This window comes from Lissotriton vulgaris, chromosome 8 (genome assembly GCF_964263255.1).
Source record: "Lissotriton vulgaris chromosome 8, aLisVul1.2, whole genome shotgun sequence".
Classification (NCBI taxonomy): domain Eukaryota; kingdom Metazoa; phylum Chordata; class Amphibia; order Caudata; family Salamandridae; genus Lissotriton; species Lissotriton vulgaris.
In genome coordinates this window covers 127,137,121-127,159,976 of record NC_141696.1, presented here as the reverse complement: position 1 = coordinate 127,159,976, position 22,856 = coordinate 127,137,121, and the positions used below count along the sequence as shown (strand labels likewise).

The 22,856-nt window shown below is 44.3% G+C and overlaps 1 protein-coding gene across 1 annotated transcript in view; it reads right to left on the bottom strand.

Moving 5' to 3' along the window:
• CHRDL2 (chordin like 2) overlaps positions 1–22,856 on the bottom strand; it is a 638,416-nt gene that overhangs the window by 503,668 nt on the left and 111,892 nt on the right. The window contains exon 2 of the mRNA XM_086933239.1: positions 8,025–8,137. Within this exon, the coding sequence (XP_086789365.1) occupies positions 8,025–8,137 (113 nt within the window). The remainder of the gene's footprint in view (positions 1–8,024; positions 8,138–22,856) is intronic.

Sequence of the window (22,856 nt, the reverse complement as noted above, 5' to 3'; positions counted from 1 at the left end):
GTGGTAAGTCAGGTGGCACAACAAAGGCCCCCCTTATACCAATGCCTGTGGTGGGGGTGCCCTTTGAAAGAGTGGGGATTGACATTGTTGGTCCAATGGAACCCCAGACAGCATCAGGGCACAAGTTTATACTGGTGGTAGTGGATCATGCCACCAGGTATCCTGAAGCTATTCCACTTAGGACCACTACAGCACCTGTAGTGGCAAGGGCCCTAGTTGGAGTGTTCTCCAGAGTGGGCTTCCCTAAGGAGGTTGTCTCTGACAGAGATGCAAACTTCATGTCAAGCTACTTAACTGCTATGTGGAAGGAATGTGGTGTCAACTACAAGTTCACTACACCCTATCATCCACAATGCAATGGGCTTGTTGAAAGGTTCAACAGGACCCTGAAAGGGATGATTCATGGACTACCTGAAAAGCTCAGGCGTAGATGGGATGTCCTGATTCCCTGCCTTCTGTTTGCTTACAGAGAGGTCCCACAAAAGGGGGTTGGCTACAGCCCTTTTGAACTTTTGTATGGGCATCCTGTGAGAGGCCCCCCTGTGTTTGGTGAAGGAAGGATGGGAGAGACCTCTCAAAAAGCCTGCAACCAACATAGTGGACTATGTACTTGGTCTCCGCTCCAGGATGGCTGAGTATATGGAGAAGGCATCTGAAAACCTTAAGGCCAGTCAAGAACTTCAAAAAGCTTGGCATGACCAAAAGGCTGTCCTGACGGTTTACCAGTCTGGACAGAAGGTGTGGGTGTTGGAGCCAGTGGCCCCAGCAGCACTCAAAGACAGATGGTCTGGGCCCCACACAATTCTTGAGCAAAAGGGAGAGGTCACCTACCTGGTAGACCTTGGAACTCCCAGGAGCCCCCACAGGGTGCTCCATGTCAACAGGCTCAAAGCATATGTCGACAGGAAGGACATGAGCTTGCTCATGGCCATAGATGAGGGACAGGAGGAAGTGAGTGACCCTCTCCCAGACCTGCTCACTCAGAATCCTGATGATGGATCAGTAGATAGTGTTGTCTTTTGTGGCAGCCTCTCTGAGCATCAACAGAAAGACTGTAAACAGGTTCTTCAGTCTTTCAGACATATGTTTTCTCTGACACCCAGTCAGACCAATTGGTGTACCCATGAGGTTGACACTGGTGACAGCCTGCCAGTTAAGAGTAAAATCTACAGGCAGCCTGATCATGTTAGAGACTGCATAAAAACTGAAGTGCAGAAAATGTTGGAGTTGGGAGTCATTGAACCCTCAGATAGCCCTTGGGCTAGTCCAGTAGTTCTAGTGCCAAAACCTCACACCCAGGGTGGTAAGAAAGAGATGAGGTTCTGCGTAGACTACAGGGGTCTCAATGCAGTCACTAAGACTGATGCCCACCCAATACCAAGGGCAGTTGAGCTTACATATAGATTGGCTTTTGCCAACTACTTAAGCACATTTGACCTGACAGCTGGGTATTGGCAAATCAGGTTAGCTGAGGATGCCACGCCCAAGACAGCATTTTCAACCCCTGGTGGGCATTATCAATTTGTGGTAATGCCCTTTGGTCTGAAAAATGCACCTGCCACCTTCCAAAGGTTGGTGAATCATGTTCTCACTGGGCTGGATGACTTCTATGCAGCATATCTAGATGATATTGCTGTCTTTAGCTTCACCTGGGAGGATCACCTGGTCCACCTGAGGAAAGTGTTAGAGGCTCTGCAAGCAGCAGGCCTCACTATCAAGGCCACCAAGTGCCAGATAGGGCAGACACAGGTTGTATACCTGGGCCACCTTGTAGGTGGAGGCCAGGTTCAGCCACTGGAGAGCAAAATACAGTCAATCAGGGACTGGGCTCCTCCAACCACCCAGACTCAGGTTCGAGCTTTCTTGGGCCTGACTGGTTACTACAGAAAGTTTGTCAGGAACTATGGATCAATTGTGACTCCATTAAATGAACTGACAAGTAAGAAAATGCCAAAAAAGGTTCAGTGGACAGCAGGCTGTCAAAAAGCATTCGATGACCTAAAGCAGGCCATGTGCACAGCACCTATCCTTAAGAGTCCAGACTACTCCAAACCATTCATTGTCCAAACAGATGCTTCTGAGTTGGGTGTGGGAGCTGTTCTATCTCAACTGAATTTTGATGGTCAAGACCAGCCCATTGCTTTTATAAGCAGAAGGCTGACCCCCAGAGAGAAGAATTGGTCAGCCATTGAGAGGGAGGCCTTTGCTGTGGTTTGGGCCCTGAAGAAGCTGAGGCCATACTTGTTTGGCACTCACTTCAAGATTCAGACCGACCATAAGCCCCTCTAGTGGCTAAATCAGATGAAGGGTGAAAACCCCAAACTGCTTAGGTGGTCCATTTCCCTACAGGGGATGGACTTTACAGTGGAACATAGACCTGGTACTGATCATGGCAATGCCGATGGGCTCTCCAGATATTTCCACTTAGAACAAGAAGACTCACCTGGTCAAGGTTAGCTTATTGTCCCAAAGTTTGGGGGGGGGGTCATGTAGGAGAGTAGGGTCTGCAATCCTATGATCACCCAGATTTTTTGCTTTTGTTTCACTGGTTTACGACTTTCTCTGGCTGTGGGCCTGCCAATCAGACCCACAGCCTGGCTGTTCTCTCTCTAAATTACAACATGTACCCTGGGTGCATTTACCAATTGGTACTGGGCCACCTTATCAGACCCTGTAACTCAGGGCATAGGTGTACCCAGGGCTGCCAGGGGCTGCAGCATGTATTATGCCACCCCTGGCTGGACTCCTAAATTTGACACAACTGGCTGCATGACAGCTGGGGCAAAGTCGTGTAATCACCCTTTGCTGTAGATATAGTATACCTATATCTAACCCTAAAATGGACACACAGATTCCTATCAGTCACTCCTATGGCAGGCCTTAACAATCCTGAAGGCAGAGTGCTTGGAATCGTGTGAGATGGTGCTCTGGCATGAGCTGAGCCTGTCTGCAGCTTGCGGAACTAAGTCCTAATAGCTGTTCCATGATATCGCATACCATATACTCTTAAGTGCATTATAATCCTCGCAGTTAAATGCTAACTTTGGTATTGCTTTATCAAAACATGTCGAGTAAGGTGTCATACGAATTGGAATACTAACCCCTCGCCAATTCTGGCGACGGGGTTAGCATTCCACCCTTCTAGAGGGACACGACATGTATGTAACTGTGAACCCCGGTTACAGTTAAACGAAGCCTCAGCTCCACAAAATGGATGCTGCCACCACAGACACGAGTCTGACCCCCTGCAGCTGGGAGTCCTTCCAGCGAGGGGAGCCTGGACAAAGGGTTTCCTGTCAGGGGCGGTGCTAGCACCGTCCCAGACATGGTTTTGTGTATCCTGGGTAGGCAGGGCTTTACAGGAAGGTGACTGCTGAGTGGCACCCCGGTGCTCACTACGCATAGGCCAGTCTGAACCAGTTCCAGGGGCACACCAGCCCCTGGCCTGGGGAAGTCCGGCATGGGAGAGGGGTGTAACCACCCCCCTCCTAGTCCCACCCATAGGCAGGACCTAGTCACCGGGTCAGCCCCCTTTTTTAGTATAAAGATAGGAGCGGGCCCCCTGTTCAAATTAGATCATCTTTGGAATCAAGACCCGACTTTCTGTGAAAGGACATCAAGATTTCTTCTTCAAGATTCTCCCTTGTGGCTAAGGAGTAGTCACCCTGCATCCGCAGGCACCATCCTAAGAACACTGCGGTCTGCTGCAAGTCCTTCTTCACGAATCCGACAACCCAGCTCGACGAGACCCGGCTTCCCTGGCACCTCTGACCTCTACTCACCTCTACAGCAAAGCTGAGAACTGTGAGTGCGACGAGACCTCGAGGGACCGACGATCGCCAAGACTGCACAACTTCTTTGCAACAAGCCCACCGTGTGCTCCAGTGGTGAGTGCTTTGGGGTCCGAGAAGCCCCAACCCTGAGCAGCTCCAGCACCGAAGATCAGCCCTCCAGCATCTCCACGATCTGCGTGGGGCCCTTCTGCTTTTGCGTGCTCACCGCGCTGTGTGGCTACTAGCCGGCTGGCTTGTGGCCTTCTTCACGACGCCCGACGACATCACTGCTGCTGGTCTGGTTGCTCCAGACTGGCCCTTGCTTCCTTCTTCAAGAGAGGCACCCCGGACCCTCCTGGTCCACTCCAGACGCCATTTTGAGTCCACCGCGTGGGCTTGAATTTGCCAAGGCTTTGTTGCCAAATCCTGGGTCCAGCGACGCCGACAGCTTCATCCATCGTGGGACAGCTCGCTCCTCCATCCTGGTCGCCGACAACGCCTCCTGGTCTGTGAGATCTGCGAGTACAGCGTCACCCACTCACCTAGTCGAGGTGGCTACCATCCGGTGCCCTCCTGGTGCCCACTGACTACTGGCTAGTAGTCTCGAACTTGGTCTCCTCTGCTTTCAGGTGTCATCTTCCTTCGATCCAGGCTTGGGTCCATCGAACTTTCTTCACTGGTCGCCTGCCAGCAACTTCTTTCTTCCAGGCTCCTGGTCCGTCTACGAGGATTCCCGACGTCTTTTGAGACCTATGCAGCTGCAGCCCCTGGGCTAGGTAACTTCGGCATTTCGGTGCCCCAGCGTAGCCTCACTATCCAAGGGTCAGGATCCACTTTCGTTTTCCTCCTACCAGGTCGGGTTCGCCCGAGAACACTAACTTTGTCATTACTAGCTACCATAGACTTTGTCTCGCATCCCGCGTGAGAGTGCACACTCTGCACCCGAGTCCCCTAGGCCTCCTATAAGTAATCTGAAGGTTCTATAGTCAAGTCCTAGCGATTCCTAAGCCTATTAGTACTGTACTTACCTGCTAGTAATTTCGCATTCCACTTTCAGAGTATATGGTTTTCCGTGCCCCTCGGGCATTTGTATATACTGTGCTAACTTAAGTATTTTCGTAAGAGTTTTGTTTTGTGCTTAGTACCCTGTCCTCATAAAGAGTACAGGGCTGTTGTGATTCTTAATAAATATCTTGTTTATTTTCATAACACTTGTGTGGTGTCCTTTCACTTGGTGTTCAAGGGGTATATGTGTGGTAAACAGCTGGCTTAACACGCCCTCTCGAGTCTTTAGCCTTAGACTGCTCGTATCCACGCTACTAGGATAGCTGGTCTATAAGGTTGACTTACAACCAATCATCAATAAGGGTTGCTGGACTGATACATAGTGTTCACTAGAATAGTGAACACTGCATATCAGGCCACCTTCTCACACTCCGCAAGGTAACTGCGCAGGAGTGGGGTTCACCAGCCAACAAGGATTGGGGCGTCACTTTATGTCTGAGATGTCCTTCACTGTAATGGACACTCATGGAGGACTTCAACTCCCAGCATGCAGCGGCTTGGGGTGTGGAGTGCGAGATGTCCTGCAAACTCAAAAGTGGAGGAGGGGCAAGTAATCATCTGACTGGGTGTGGCCATAGTAACAGCTATATTGCATCAGACCTCCAGGACATTGTTTTGAACTTTGAAACGGGCACTGATGAAGCTAATTAAGCGAAACGCGTCTGCCGAGCGTTTCAAGGTTGTTGTACACAGAGCACCTAAAATCATTTAAGCCAGTTTGAAGCCCATCCCGGAGCGGTCTCGTACTTTTTCCTTACCTGGAGGAAGCCTGGTGAATATATATATATATATATATATATATATATATATATATATATATATATATATATATATATATATATTATATATATATATATATATATATATATGTACATACACAAAACAAAAAAAGGTTAAAGTGAATTCATAGTTAGGTGAAAATGCCAGTTCATTTTCAACTCAAAAAAACTGAATTTAAGTGCCTCAGTCTGTGCTTGCCACTAAGCCCCGCTCCCAAGCCACCCCACCTTTAAAGCCCCATCCCCTCCTCACGCAGTGAAATTGTTTTCTAAGTTGATAGGTCTGAGGAGGGCCACGAAAAGTTGATTCGGATAGGACTTGAAGTTCCAAACATAGGTATTTAGCAGTGTTTAACTTACAGTGACTATCCTGCATCCAGTTGGAAATGTTCTAAAACAGTTCTGAAATGGAGTTTGGAGGGCAGCATCCATGTCAGTTATTCAGAATAACATCTGGCTTTGTAATCACTTCTGGTTACACATAGTGTAAGTAGATTTAACGTATGACAGTATGAAGTAAACCTAGAATGGATCTGCCGGTCCTGGACTAATGTGGCACATCTCTGGGTTACAGAACAGAAAGATCACTTTGTAGGAATGACAAGGTGCAATAAGCTGGTTGGGTTTATAAAAACACTTTAAGTGTTTGGATGTTTCTCATGTTATTGGTGGGGACATGGTTGGCAAAGAGGTCTCCTACTTCTGGACTATAATGACGATCATGCAGTGTTGGGCTAACTGCGGCCCAGAGGGTCAAAACTAGTGAACCTGCTGGATTGAAGACAAGTGACCTGCTTTCCTTTGTTTTAGACATCTCCTGCTCAAGTCAAAAGGTTTTGAAAATTTGCCTTTTCACATCTGTCTGTGTGTGGAACCACTGATGACTTGAAACCCATAATTCTGTGGTACTTCTGAGAGGGCAAATAGGCTCAGGTTAGACTGTGGACATGCAGCAGCTCCTATATCTAACCACTGCACATATAGGGCTGATCAGAGCTGCAGGGTACTGGGAACCATAAACGGTATGCCCATTCTTGCACTGCTTCACCCACAATGCTAAGCGCGGGGTCTTGTAAGACACTATTGCACCTCATTGGACCTCAGCAATGAGGTAGAAATACTTTCCACATAGGACCAGAAACAAAGATAACACCCTTCCGACCATTCACGCACTCTGTGTAGCGTACAGCCCATGTAGCAGGTACTTCAGCGCCCCACTTAAAGCTGATAAGCACTATGTAATGCTACATTAAAATACCATGCAATATGAACCCCTTCTGCAATCGTGCTATTGACTACCGCAGGCCCAGCCATGACGAGTCAGCAAAACTACTTCCCAGGTACTGAAAGTATACCAGCATTTGAAGAGTCCCTCTGCACTTGTACATGTTGTATCTTCATAGGGGCAGATAGCCATAGATCATTCACGATGTTGTGCATGTAGCTACCATTGCCAGTCCGCCTTACCCAACACCTTGTCACTGGACACATAGCTCCATCAACTGAAACTAGACCAAGTACCTTAAGGAACCACCTGCATCAAAAAACCATGCAGATGTGACATTGCTTGTGGGTCATTACATCAACAGAATCCAGGCCTTCAATATTTGGAATCTCGACGATTGCCTACCTTTCTTAATGGAGTCTGTATTCTTGCCATTGGGGGTACACAATCTACTTAATCAATGCAAATCAACTCAACTGCATGTCTCAAGCTCACACTGAAAACGAGAACTCAGGAGCCTCATTTATGAGGCTGTGCGTCACTTTTACGCTGCCGGTGCGTCACTTTTTGTGACGCATCGGCGGCGTAAAACATGCCTCCTGTTGCGCACTATTTACAAAGTGACGCATCTAAGCAGATGCGTCACTTTGTAAACCCCTGCGCTACATTATACCTGCATTAGGTATAATGTATGCAGAGGGGGCGTTCCCCCGCAAAAAGCCTCGTAATAGTGACGCAGTGAAATTTATGAGATTTCACTGCGTCACTTTTAGGACGCTGTTGCGTCAAAATCTTGCGCCTGCCTCACAGCAGGCGTAAGACTGACGCAAGCCCTTTCACATGGGGCTTTACCCATGTGAAAGGACGCATTGCTGGAGTTGCGTCACTTTTGTGACACACTCCAGCAATGCGTCACTTTTGCGCTTACAGATACGTCAGAAATATTGACGTATCTGTAATTCCTTGCGCAATGATGCGTCATATAGTAAATATGATGCATCATTGGGGTCGCAAGGAGGTCGCAATGAAAAGTGACGCATCGCTGTTTTCTCGCAGCGATGCGTCACTTTTCATAAATGAGGCCCCAGAAACGGTACTTGGCATGATGCACTTGGGTTTAAGAAATTGACAATCATCCTGGTGGGGGCTGTTAAACAAATGACGTATATTAATGCCACCTACCTCAGAGCAGGTGCATCGGATGCAGTACATGAGACCTTGAGGTTCTAAGTAGGGATGCCAGCTCTCTCCTGGTCCATATCTCTTTCCGTGAAAAATGCAGAACATGTCCGGACCTAAGCACACAAAAAACAGAAATGATAATTAGTGTGAAGGAATACTGGCACTGGAGTGCTTTACTTTGCTTTATGCTAAAATCTGGGCCCTCTGTCCAGGGCCTACACATTATTGCATTAATGCTACAGAGAATTTCTGGGCGCAGGAAGTACAAAGAGATTCAGGGGTAATAGTGGACAATAAACTAGCCATGAGCATTCACCGAGATTCAGTAGTATTGTTTGAGGTGGGTGCCTCCAGAAGGTACTCCAGGACTGTGAACCACTGACCTGGGGTCATTTCTGGTCCCGCATCAGTCCGATAGACCCCTATGCCCATGAGAACCGAGGTGGTACAGAGAACGGAACTGTCATGCATTATGAGAATTGGTCCATGGATTACGCAACCAGGACTCTTTCTAAAAGTCTATTTTGACTATCACCTGAGAACCGGTAGAGCTACAAGCATCAGATTAGCAACAATGGTGCATATTTACAAGGACATTGCGCCACCGCAGCGTCACTTTTTGCGACGCAGTTTTCTGTAGCAAAGGGACGTGCAATGGGTGTTGCTGTAGGCGTTCCCACGCAACACCCGTTGCTTTTTGACACTGCTCCAGATTTACAAGGATCTGTAAAACGGAGGCATCGCCAAAAATGTATGCCTCACAGAGGCAGCTTAAGAATGGTGCCACTAGCAGAAATACTTATATTTCTCCTCGTTTTTTGCTTTCTTTTTTTGCTCTTTCTGTGTGTGCTGCATTCAGCAGCACACATGGAAGGAGCAAAACGCCACTGATGATTGCTTTTGTGCAGGAAGGTGTCCCGTTCTGCACAACAACAATCCTCCCTGCTATGCAGGTACCCTTGCACCATGACACAAGGGTGTATGCGCTGGCGATAGCTGCTTTTTTTTGCGCAGGGTTGAGCACAGGAATGCGCAGTATTGTTGTAAATACGGCACATTCCTGTACTTACAAAATGACGCCGCTCTGCGCAGCACCGCGTTGCACCATTTTCTTGTACATGCCGTTATTTATAAATGTAACAATTGTAAAATTTCAGGATGTTAACTAAACTCTTATTCCTTCATAAGAATCAGTTCTCCTTCAAAAAATTTGCTTTTCGGAGATATGTTTATTGTGCTATGTTTAAAAGGTGTAACTTAACTAAATTGAAACAAAAATTGCAGACAATCAATACTAATACAAGAGGTAACAGTATGGAGACAAGATTAAATGTAAACATTAAAAGAAAAACCTTGGTCGCCTTAAGCAACCTGGTTACTGAAATAATGTCCCTAGTGAGACAATTGTGCAATTTATCATTCATCATCATCTTTATTTCGGCTCAAAAGAGCCATAAAAGTACACAATACCACAGCACATTAAAAGGAACGAATAAATAGACTAAATAATAAAATAAATACATGATAAGAACATACAATTCTCAGGAATAATAGAAACGTTCAGCAGCCAACATTCCTAGGCAAAGTGTAAGAACAATACAATTATAAAAACGCTGCATAAAAACATAGTTATGATCGTAAAGTTTACACTCAATAAAAGAAACGCGCGGAGATGCCCCCCTCATCCGACTGGCGTCACAGATGGGCAGCCTCGAACAATAGCCTAAAATAAGCTCTCAGCGGGCCCTTGCCATCCTGGCAACTCAAGGTATAATCTGAATTTGGGTTTCCCTCATATCACTAGGTTTTGCTAGTGTGTTAAAGAGCACAGTGCAAAAGGTAGTAAAAGTTTATCCTCTTCAATGCTGATGACGGAACTGCTCCGTCATCAGCCGCGGTGGTGCTGTGCTGATGACGGAGCGGTTCCGTCATGACCCACCCGACGCGCCTGCGCGCTGCGGATTCCTGGGAGAACTGGGAGTTCTATTGAGCGGGCGGGGCCATGACGGAACTGCTCCGTCATCAGCACAACTCACCCGGGGCTGGTTTTGGAGCGGTTCCATCACCAGCGTGTGAGCGCCGCGCGGCCCCCCCCGCCCCCATAGCGCTGCGGCGGAATAGCCGCCGCAGCGAAGGTGTTAACCAATATAGTTTTAGTATTGTACAGGTCACAGCTCTAAAAGATTCTTGCCCCAACAACACTTTGTCTAAACTACCACATTGAGCTTAAAAAGTTGGAAACTGAATATACAACACTGAGCCCAGCGTCTGACTTACAGATCCTCGAAGCTGAATGTCGTTCTCTAAGTGGAGGAGCTGGAAAAGAGGGATGATCCAATGCTTGTGCTGCTTAGCATAAGCAATACAAAAGAATAAGACATGTTCTTCATCTTTCATGTACAAGGCTCAAGAAACATAACCCTGATTGAGTAAAAAGTACATAATATGCTTAATATTAAAACTCTAAGAAGAAGCTTTGACAAGTATCTAAATTCTACTCTTGGTTGAAGGTTGCAGATTTGTGTTGCATTTTTGGTAAGTTGAATTCTAACAATCCTTGAGAAAGCCAGTAGGTATTAGTATTTTCTAAGTAACAGTACTTCATTGGTAAGTTTGTATGGATGAGTGAGGGATTGTGAGAATGAACAAATGTTTGGATGGGTGAGTGCAATGACAGATGGTTCAGTGGGTCATGCATAGATGAATGGTTTCATAAGTGAGTGCATGGATGGATGAATAAGTGAATGCATGAAAGGGGGAGTGAGGACTTGGATGGCCACGGATGGGTTCATGAGTTTCAGAAGTAGACGAGTAATCAGAAATTATAATGTTTTTAAAACGTAAAGATTACCAATATTATGCCAGTGCATGCATTCCACCATGACCAAGCATCATTGTGCCAACATTGTAGACAGTAAATAAGGAACCAATGCCATTATGTAAGCATTACACAGGAGTGGGCATCACCATTCTATAGATGTCAGCAGTATGTCAAGAATTACTACCAAATTACTCTGAGCCTCAATGACTTTGTGGTGGGCATGAGCATGGCATGGATGCCCATATTCTTTCAATCATTGTCATCTTTATGCCAATACTTACCCCCATGATGCCAGGAAGAGCATTATACCAGAGGTAGGTGTACCAGAGGTAGGTGTCAATGTCATGCTGGCATGGGTGTGCACAATATGCATAATCTACTTCCATGTTTGCCAGAGCCTACATTAGGGTATCATCATCATCATCATCAAATACTTTATTTTCACAAAGATCTCATAAAGTATGAAGTGCAATAAAAGTAATATACAAAATACAATATACAACAATGGTTTGATCCATAGTGCATGCCAAAATATGGCCAAACTAAATACCACCGCCCTGCGTGTATCTGTAGCTAAAATCCTCATAGCCTCCAAGTAGTGCCCAGGCCCTACCAATCTACACAATGGTACAATCCAAACAGCCTGCAGATTTTTGTAATATAGGCAGAAAAACAACAAATGGACTATTAACTCTGAGCAAGCTTTACATGCAGGACATTGATCATCTGAGGAAGCATTGCTACACCATTTATTACAGAACACTCTAGTTGGCAACGTTTTGAAACGGTATTGGATAAATAATTTCCGTGCCAACGGTGGTACAATTTTATAAATATTTTCCTCACAAAAAGGGGAATACTAAACATTCATCAAATTTTGGGTCGCTTTAAGAGATCTATTGTGTCTGCTCTATGAGAAGTGAGCTCATTTACCGACCACAGGCAGTGCCAGAACATTAACTGTTTGTAGCCCATTTTCTGCAATAGCGTTTTGTGACCCAGGTCTAGAAGCAAGTGGGCCAGAGGAGTGCTAATGGGGAGGTTTAACATTGATCGAATGAACCTGTTCTCTACTATGGTGAAGGAGTTTGTATTTCCAACACCTCACAATTCGGCCCCATAGAGCGTTCCCCCCCAGTATTTTAATATTATGAATTTCTAACACTGTGGCCGCTTTCCTTTACACTGAGTTTTTTGTGCATCTTGCCTAAGTGAGCAGTTTGCTGGATTAGTGATAATTGGGTCTTTTCAATTTGTAATGCCCAACTTAAATTTGAGGTTAGGTGAATGCCCAAATAATCAAATGCATAAACTTGCTCGAGGGGGCTATCTCCTACGTACATTTGTCTTTTAGGTGGCTTAGACATTCCCTTCGAAAAAATCATATATTTGGTTTTTGCCTCATTTAGTACCAAGCCATGCTCATTACAAAATTTGGTAAAATTATTTAGTAATTGTTGCAAACCAAGGGGGTATTTAGAGACTAATAGAATATTGTTCGCGAAGTGTAAAGATGGTACTCTTCGATCCCCCACCTTTGGGGCGTCACGTCCATCTATATCTAGATATTCAATCAAGCCATTCATAAAAATAGAAAATAGTATGGGTGCGAGTATGCACCCTTATCTCACTCCACAGTTGGCAGTGAGCTGGTTATTATCCCCACACCTAACTTGAGCAGTGTTTGAGGAGTGCAGTGGAATTAAGATTTCTAATAAACTGTGAGGCAACCCTATTTCGGACAACACTCTCCAGGGCTTTACTCGTGGTACCAAATCAAATGCAGTATGTAGGTCCATTAATGCAACATGTAGTTTGTCCCTCTAATAGTAACCTCCCTCCAATAGCTACACAGGAAGCAGAAAACGTGATCCAACATGCTAATATTCGCACGAAAGCCAGGTTGGAGATCGCTCAGGATATTGTGCTCAGAGGTTCATTCGTGTACTCTTCACAACACATGCTTGCAGACAATTTTCTGCAGTGAGTCATTTAGGCTTATAGGCCTATAGCTGGCTGGATTAGCTCTATTACCCTTTTTAAAAATTGAGATAATCTACGCTATATTCCATGACAGGGGGATATCCATACCTGCTACAATAGCATTTGTAATCATGTGGATGTAAGGGACCCAGACTCTTTAAACAAATCATTTGGGATTCGATCAGGCTCTAGCTGGAAGACTAGAGCAAATTGCCACCCGGGTTTCTTCTATGGAGAACACCAGGTCCTCCGCAACTTCATCCTGGTTCACCCCCCACTCTCCTAGAGGGGCCTCTGACTTGCAGTTACCTGGTGAATAAAGCCCCTCCAAATGGGTCACCCATTCCTCAGGTTGGACTGTATACTCCAATTTTGGTGCCCTACCATTAAGCCAATAGGCTGCTTGTTTCCAAAAGGATGCTAATGATACCTTTTGGTGGACCAAAGGGAGTCTTCCCATCTCTTCCTAGCTGACTATGAAATCTTTCATATAATTTCTTCTGCATTTCACTAGATCTGAGTGAACATTGGATGTTGCTGCCCATACATGATCAGCCTTGGCTTTCCTACAGTCCTGATTGTACCATACTTCCTGTGTCTGTCTATGTTCCAGTTTCTGATGCCTGCATGGTTTGGCTAATAGATCCCTAATCTCTTGAAAAGTGGATTCAAGCTTGGAAGGCATCTTCCTAAGTAACCTATCTTTGGTACATTTCAACAGTTCTTCAACATTCTGCCATACAATGCTTTTCACTGGTTCCAGGGCCTCAGGATGTTTCTCCACTCAGTCCCACCTGATCGCTCTTATATTATTTGTAATTGATAGTACTTCCAGATCTTTCTTACCAGAACTGCCTATCTCTATAGCGCTTTCACCCAGATTCCTTAAGGACAGTGTATATAAATACCAGCATTAGACGAATATTGTGAGTGTCTTTCTCTCCTGCCTATTATATTACACTGCACATGTACCGAAGGAACAGTGTGCATCCCTTCAAAAACATGCACAGAGTAGAAGCACACATAATATTAACTTCCCATAGCAATCACATACATTTATATTGGGCATGCTACATTTCACTAGGCACCCAACGAAGATTACAGCATGGCACATCCTTCCACAAGGTGGGGCACTGGTTTATTCTTTCTTTTAAATAAGGACAAGAACTGAATCCCAAAGGCAATGTGATAAAACAGAAACACAAAACAAGAAAACAAAAAACCACCAGCTGAACATCGTGTTATATATACACATCACAACAGCACAACAAACAATGCACAGCATACATCCAATTTTCCACATCAGATTCACATATCACAATGCATTGTTATGTTTGTTCCTGTGTAGTTTTGTAAAAGTGTGAGGTACTGCTGTATTGTTATTTCGATATTGTTTTGCATGTGTGTGTTATTTTTAATAGTAACAAGCTATGTAGTGTTCAGGTTCAGTGTTGATCTGTTGCTTGCTGTTGTACTGGACTGTGTTCTGTCGCATGTAATGTTTTATTTTTATGTTGCGTTGTAATATTTATGTCCAATTGTGAGATTTTGTTGCATTATTGTTGTTTTGTTGTTACCATATTGAGTTGCTGTGTTACTATTGTTGAGTTTTGTTTGATGTTCATTGTCATGATTTGTAGTTTGTCATTGTTGTTGTATTTTTGGTGTGTTCTATTATTGGTAATGTGCTTTATGTCTTGTGTTACTGTTATGTGTAGGTGTGTCTTATTGAATATATTGTAATTGTAATGTAGATTGTTTTATATTGTGGTGTTTTGTTTTGCTTTGTATGCTATGTTGATGTGGTGATCATGATTTTGATACTGAGTGTTGTTATTGTGTTGTTTTGGTGAATATTGTTATATTATAGTTTTATTATACTGGGTTGTGTTTGTTGTTTTGTTACATGTGTTTTGATATTTGTATTTGTTCTTGGTTGAGCTATTATTGTACAATTGTGCTGTGGTATTCTGTTGTCTTGGTGTGAAGTAGTATTGATCTGTTGTGTGTTGGTGTATTTTTGTATTATGTTGGTGAATTTGTATTATGTGATGTTGAAGCTGTTTTGTAGTGGCTTTGCATTGCAGTGCTGCCTTTCTGTCGCATTTATTTGTTGTTATTTATTATTATTTGTGTGTTTTATATAGCGCGCAGCTACCCCAACGGGGTGTCCCAGCACTCCTGCTCAAATACTAGATCTTGTCCAAGGGTGGTTAACAAAAGAGGAAAGTTTTCAACGTTTTGGGGAAAGGTAACTCATCCTGAATCATTCGGATGGAGATGGGAAGATTGTTCCACTGTGAGGAAGCACATACCTGAAAAGTTTTCCCCCCAGATCGGGCTTTTTTAATCTGGGGGTGGATAATAGGCATTTTGAATTGGATCGGAGGGGTCTGGCATTACTATAGGGGCGGAGGCAGGAAGAGAGATAGGCGGATCCCTTTCCCTTGATTGCTCGATGAGCCAGGGTGAGTGCTTTAAACTCTGCCCTTTTTTGGACTGGCAGCCGGTGTAATTTCCGTCGATGGGGCGATATGTGCTCTCGTTTTGAACTATCTGTAACCTATGACATAAGCCAGATGAGAGAGCCAGGTAAAGACCATAAGCATAGTCAAGGTGAGATGTTATTAGTGCCTGCACAATGGTTTTCCTGGTGTTACTGGGCATGAAGTTGATGATTTTTTTAATCGTCCTTATTTTTGAGAAACAGGCAGCCGAAACGGTCTGAGTCTGTTTGTCAAAGGACAGATTGGAGTCCCATCTAACCACCAGATTTCTTACGGAATCTTTGGGGGAGGGGGCCGCACTCAGATCTAATGGCCACCAGAGGTTCAACTCCAAAGGAGAGGGTTGATGGAAAAAGAGAACCTCAGTCTTACCTGCGTTCAGTCTGAGAAAGTTATTGTCCATCCAACTGGCGATGTTACAGAGGCAGTCTTTCAGAGGATCAAAGGTGGTTGGAATGGGGTCATCAAAGGAGAACAGAAGCTGAATATCGTCAGCATAAGAGGTGACCTTGATTCCCGTCTGAGAGAGGAGCTCGGCCAGAGGAGAAAAATAAACATTAAACAAAAGGGGGCTCAGGGAAGAGCCCTGTGGGATGCCCCATTTGAGCGGGCGGCTCTCAGACGTGAAGGGGGGTGTAAACACAGCCTGTGTTTGAATGGATAGTAAGGAAGACAGCCAATCCAGAACCCTACCCTGAATGCCTTTTGACCAGAGACGGTCCAGCAGGACGGGGTGAGAGACAGTGTTGAATGCTGTGGAAAGATCCAGCAGCACCAACACCGCTCTTGAGCCCCCGTCCAGCATCCAACGTAAGGAGTCAGCCATCTCTATCAGGGCCGACTCGGTGCTGTGGCCAGGACGGAATCCATGTTGAGAGTCGTGGAATAAACCATGGGTTTCTAGAAAGCATGCCAGTTGCTGGTGCACCATTTTTTTCGAGAATCTTGGCAGGGGCAGGGAGAAGGGAAATAGGCCTATAATTGGCCGGGTTATCGGGGTCTGCACTAGCTTTTTAAGAATAGGGACAAGTTAAGCATGTTTCCATGATTCCGGGTAAATGCCAGTCCTGAGAGAGTCATTTCAGATGTTATTAAGGAAGGGATTAAGAAGAGGGGCCAGTACTTTGTATTGTTTGGCCGGCCAGGGGTCGCTAGGTGAGCCTGACCTACATTTAAGAAGCTCTGCGAGGGAGCGTTCTAGAGTGATCTCCTCGAATTCTGAAAGGACAGGAGCTGATGAAGAATAGATCATGGGTTTTTCGTCAGTGTCTTGACCAAGACTGCGAGGGAAGGAAACATAAATTGATGCAATTTTTTCCTCGAAGTAGTCAGAGAGACGAGTGCAGAGGAATTGAGATACCGGGGGTATTGACGTTTAAGGGCCCCAGGGTCAGTGAAAGTTCTTACTGTTTTAAAAATGTCCCTGGTGGAGCCATGTGCCCTATTGATTTTCCCTGCCAGGAAACATCATTTGTGGTTGATAATCTTTTTCCGATATTCCTTCAGGGCTGCTTTATATTTAGTTTTACTGTCTACAGAGTAAGAGTGCCTCCAGCGTCGCTCCAGAAGTTTACACGCCGATTTACACTTACGGAGTTCGTCAGAGTACCAAGGTGAGGAGGGTGCTGATCGAAAACTTTTGATAGGCCTGAGGGGGGCAATGGTGTCAATAGCAGAAGAAATCCAATTGTTAAAATTGGTCAAACGAGAATCTAAGTCTGAAGCATCCAGAGGGGCCGCAGCAGATGTTGTTATGTTGTGTTAGTGTATTATTGTGTCGTATTTTTGCCCTCTGTTATCGAGGTATTGTTGCTCACGTCTGCTGTATTATTACTGTTGTGTTTGTGTAGTTTTTGTGCTTTTATCATTCCATTGTTTTGCGATTTGTTGCTATTGTGTTTGTGTTGCTATAGTTTTTGTCATTGTTTGGTCAGTTTTTATGTTGTGTGTTTCATTGTTATGAATGGGGTTATTGTGCAGTAAATTATGTTGTATAATGTTCTTCTTATTTGTTGGTGTTGTCCCGTATTGTGTTGTATTTTGACATTGCGTTGAGTTGCGTTGTGCTGATGTTTAATTTATTTGTGTTTGGGTATTAGTAGTGTATTTTGTGTTATTGCTATAATATGTTGTGTTGGTGTCTTGTTGAATTGTGTTGTTTTTTTGCATGCAGTGGTGTTGTTGTGACATTCTGTTGTGTTGGTGAGGTATTGTGTACTTTCTGTGATGTGATACGGTGGGGTACTGTGTTATGCTGTTGCTGTGCATTGCAGTGATTTTTGCTGCTGTACTGCAATGTTGGTTGTGCGTTACTTGTGCTGTGTTAGTGTATTGGTTTGTCATGTCGCTTTTTGTGCAATGTTATGCAAGTATTTTTGTGTTATTCTTGCTGTCGTGCTATTGAGTTGTCTTTTTTACTTTTAGGTGCTTTTTGTGCTGGTACGGTGTTGTGTTTTGTTGCTTTTTGTTCAGATGTGCTGTTCATCTGGAGTTACACTTTACATTGTATGTTTTCATTTTGTTATTGATTTTATATTGTTTTGTTGTGCTGTTGATTATAGTTTTGTTGTTGTGGCTTTGTGTTTTTGGTTTTGTGTTGTTGTTCTATGTTGTGTGTCATTGTATTGTCGCACTGTTTTGCTGTGATTGTGCTGATATGTTCTTTTGCTATTTTCTGAGGGGGGTGTTTGGGTTTTATTTGGTATTATCGTGTTGTGTTAGTGTGTGTTTGCTGTAGCACTGTACTACTCTATTGCATTGTATGCTCTTGAGGTATTGTCCGTGTGTGGTGAGGTGTTCTGTGGTGCTACTGTGATGCCGTGTGTTACTGTTTTATTGTGTTGGACTACCCTATAATACATTGGTATGTTGTGTTGTATTGTGTAGCATTTGCGATGTCGTGTTTTGTTGTATTGCATATTGCCTTATGTAACTGTCATAGCGTGCTTTGTTTTAATATGTGATTCTTTGCAATTATTGGTATTTTGTATAGGTTTGTTGTGGTGCTGTGTTTCGCTGTTTTTGTAGTTGTGCTGCTTGTCCTGTTCCCTTCAGTGGCACTGCTAATATGGGGAAGGGGGTTCATTAGCACTGAGGAACTCAGAAGGGAATGTGATTGAGAGCACTCTCTCGTTGGTCCCCCAAGCAGTGAACAGCAAGCATACGGGTTGACTCAACAAGGACATATTTGCTAGCAAGCTCCTGTCGTTAAATATGAACAAGAGGTTATAAAATGGAGCCACAAGCTGATAGGTCCCCAGCAAACTAGGGTCCTAGTTTGCTGGGGACATATCAATGGCCTTTGACACTTTTGACCATCCCACCCTCACCTACACCATGAAGTCTCAAATGAGAATTACTGGTGACGTCCCCCACGGTACCAATCCTTCCTCTCCAACCCTCACCAGTTCATAAGTAAAAGCTCCCATAAAGTCCCCATCACTTGCAGACTACTTCAAAAACCCATCTTGCCCCCTAGCATCATCAACTTCCACATGGAACCCTTTTAGCACTGTTCACTGATAAAAGCAACAAAGTGTATCAATATGCCAACAACACACAACTTTACACATATGAATAAGGCACATTTTCTGTAGACACTTGACACATCAATCACTTCCTGCACCCCATACAGAGCCAGAGGTCCAGCCACTAAGTGACATGTAACCTGAGCAAAACCGAATTTTTACTATTCGTTAAGAACAGCCAAACTAGCATGATGACACGAACTGTTACAGATTTGAAACCCAACTTTCAAGTATTGAGAAGCCACGTAGACTTACTCTGGACCTCGCCCTCAAGGAAGACATCATCAAGAAACCAAGATAGCATGGTACTAGCTCTCTCCACAAAAGAAGTGAAACCATTCCTCCCAGAAAATGAGCTCAGAATAGCTATTCAAGACCTCATGCTCTTGCATCTGAATGATGACAACGCCTGGCTTTGCAGTCTCCCAGACTCCGTACTAGTCCCAGTTAAGGGCATCCAACAGGTCACATAATGAATGCCACACCGAGAGCATGAAGAATAATCATTTTGCTTCTAACAAAATTGAACTTTACTGGCTCCCCTTGGTTAAGCAATCTTCATCATGTACAAGCCTTCATGACCATCAACACCACATACCTGGCTGCCAAGCTCACCATCTCCAGAAGCTCTCAGCACACCTGCATCCAGTACACCATCAGACTGAATATAAAGAAGTTCAAGAGATCAGAAGCATTGCAGCAGGCTTTTTCTATCTACGTACCCGGGATATGGAATGATAGACACTTATCCAGGACAATTGTTCAATTTAGAAAAGAGCTGAAGACACACCTGTCCAAAGAACATTACATCCCAAAACAATAAATATTTCACCCTTGATCTCAAAACCCAGAAAACAAATGAGAAGACCAGTCTCTTGGCTGTACAGAGCCTGGTGTTTCGGCAGATTTTCTGTGTATTGAAGACCCAATATATGACAGTCTTAGTTATGAAGGTTTCCATATTCACTGAGAGGTTAAAGTGTCCCCGAGGTTTCTGACTGAAGATGATGGGGCATTTGGGTGGGGTGTAGCCGGGTGCTGAGCTGGCAGGAAAACATATGATTTCCATTTTGGATGAATTCAACATAAGTGAGTGGACCAGCCTCCAGTGACTATGACACAGGCTTAAGATCCATGTCTGGAGGTGAGGAGTGAAAGTAGGAAATGAAAGACATGTTCTAGTAGCATCAACTTTGCGCTGATAGCAAAAGAAGACAAAAGCAATGATACTACTAATGGGTGACACGAGAAACAGAAGAAAAACTAATTTCCAGAAGACTCACAATTTTGAAAATATATAAAATCTTTAGGTTGTCTACCGAACACATTGATGATAATACAAAAAAAATTAAGCATTTTCCTATTCGTTGCTACCTCAAGAAATGGAGGGCCAGATGTATCAAGGCTTTTGCGACTCGCAAACGGCCTTTTTGCATTTATTCCTATGTATCAAAAAATCGCAATTTAAGGAATCGCAATAATTTGCAATTCTTTATTTTGCAATAGCATTTAAGGAATCGCAAATTTTGCGATTCCTTAAATGATATGTATGAAACATTTTTGAATTGCGAATTTGTGTTAAGAAATCGCAATTTACCACCAACTTGTAGTTGGTGGTAATTTGCGATTTCTTTTAAAAATGCCCTATTTGGCATTTGTGAGGGTGGCATGTGACACACATACATGCCCATAGGGCATGTATGTGTGACACATGCACACACATTTAGATTTTAGGGGTGCAGCAGGGTGTCTTTGAGACACCCCTGCACCCTTGAAATAATTCTCAAATTGCGATTAGCAAATTGCGAATTCGCAATTTAGGAATTATTGCACTATCATTCCTATGGGCCTCCTGGCCCATAGGAATGCATTGGAAATTATTCTTTATTTGCGAATTCGCAAATTGCGAATTCGCAAATAAAGAACAATAAGGAATCGCTAAAAAATAGCAATTTTGTACATACATACCGTTTTGCGAATTCTACATAGCGATTCGCAAAAAATCGCTATTTAGGATTCGCAAAACGGTATCTTGATACATCTGGCCCGGAGTCATCAAAAGGCTGCAGTGAGTGGCAGCTGATACAATATGATTATTGATGAGTTATATTCTAGACTTCCAGCAATAAGTCTCTGTAATATACTCCAATCACAGATGCCCTGCAATATGCAAGAAAACACCAAACTACAACATCATGACAAAAGTCTAAAATACAGTTCGCAGTTACTGGGTCATAGTGGCTTATTGCTACTGTTTCCACATGTGTTTCTGTCAAGTGAGACCATAATCTGACTAAAAAAACTGGAGGTGATTATTCACATAGTTTGAATACTGCAACATTGCAATTCATTGAAAATATGGTTTGCTACGTTTCTCATAGCATGAAAAGTAAGAATTCTGCAAAATTACTCCTAGCTTATTATTCAATATTATTTTCAACTAATTTCGTGAGGCAGGTCCTCGATTCAAATCTAGAGGCTGCATCCCGAGAAAGATTAAAGCAGAGTAGAGATAAATCAGAGATGGCTACCAAAACGGTACATGTTCTAAACCGTAGGACCAAGGAGTAGTAACTGGAGATGGAGTGCTCCAGGTCCATTACTGCTGGGTGGAGATGAACAGTACAATATGATAGCAGTATTACTTTTTAATACTCATAGTAGGGCAGTATTACTTGGAAAGGGTACTTGTTGGAAAATGGCCCTTTCTGAAGGGTCACCCCAAACTTTTTGCATTCGTCCTCCTCTTTTTCTGACCTTGTTTTTATTGGCTTTACGAATCTGGGCACTTTACTTCTGCTGACCAGTGCAAAAAGCACATGGTTCTTCCCTAATTATGGTAACATTGGTGTATACACAATTGGCATATTTAGTTCACTTATAAGTCCCTTGTAAAGTGGAATACCATCTACTCAAGGCCTGTAAATTAAATGCTACTAGTGGGCCTGCAGCACTGGTTGTGCCACCCACACCAGTAGCCTTCAGCCTGACTCCAATACACGTCGGGGTGGGTGACAGCTTCACTTTGCGCATTCCCTCTACACAGCCAAAAACACAGGAAGGTTAGGTGTGTCGGAGCACTCATCTGCATTCTGATGGCCCTTCCTGGGCAGAAAGGGAGAGAGGAGCTGACACCTGCATCTGTCCTGTCTCCACACAAAGGGCTAATCACCCCCTAGTGATTGTCAAGAGCCAGGGCTGGCTACAAAGACCCTTCCCATGAAGTCACCCCCACTTCAAAGGCACAACTGAGTATACGTACTGGGTCTCTGACTCCATCACATCAGAAACTTCTGGACCTACAACTGGACTTGGTCAGAAAACTGTTGTGCTGCAACAAGGACTGAAAGTCTGCTGGACTGCTGACTTGGAAGGCCCACTTTTCTCTTATGCTGCCCTACTGCCTGCTGCTCTCTGACCCTGATAAGAAGAGCTGGACTCTGCCTTGCACCTAATTGATCTCCAATGACTTGTTGACTTGCCTCCTGTTGTTTGAGAATCAGGGATATCAAAGTCTCTACCCCTGCTCTTGTGCCCCGGTCACTGAAAGTGAACCCAGATACTTGCTTCAGAGGCACTGATGCTGCGGCTGACTGCGTGAGCAGAAGTTGACGCATCGTAACTGTGGCAGGAGCAGAACCTGATGCATCGAATCGGTACCACAACAATGTCTGCAGAATCCGACACACAAAACTACACATCGCTGCTGCAGCAACTTGGTGAGACCGATGCATCCCCTCGACTGCGTGGAAAAACCTGTTGCATTGCTTTGGAACCAACGCCTCTCGGCTTCGGAGGTTCGTCTACAGAATTGATGCATCATCTACTGCGGGGTGGACATAGAGGCATCTCTCGACTGCGCCCGCATATCGCTGTTATAACCAGGATAAAGCACTTTGTTCAACGGGCCTGCGTGGGTCCTGTAGCTGTCCTGCGTTTCATCGCGTGTGGCCTGAACTTTTGACTTTGCCTCAATCTAGCTCAAACAGATAAC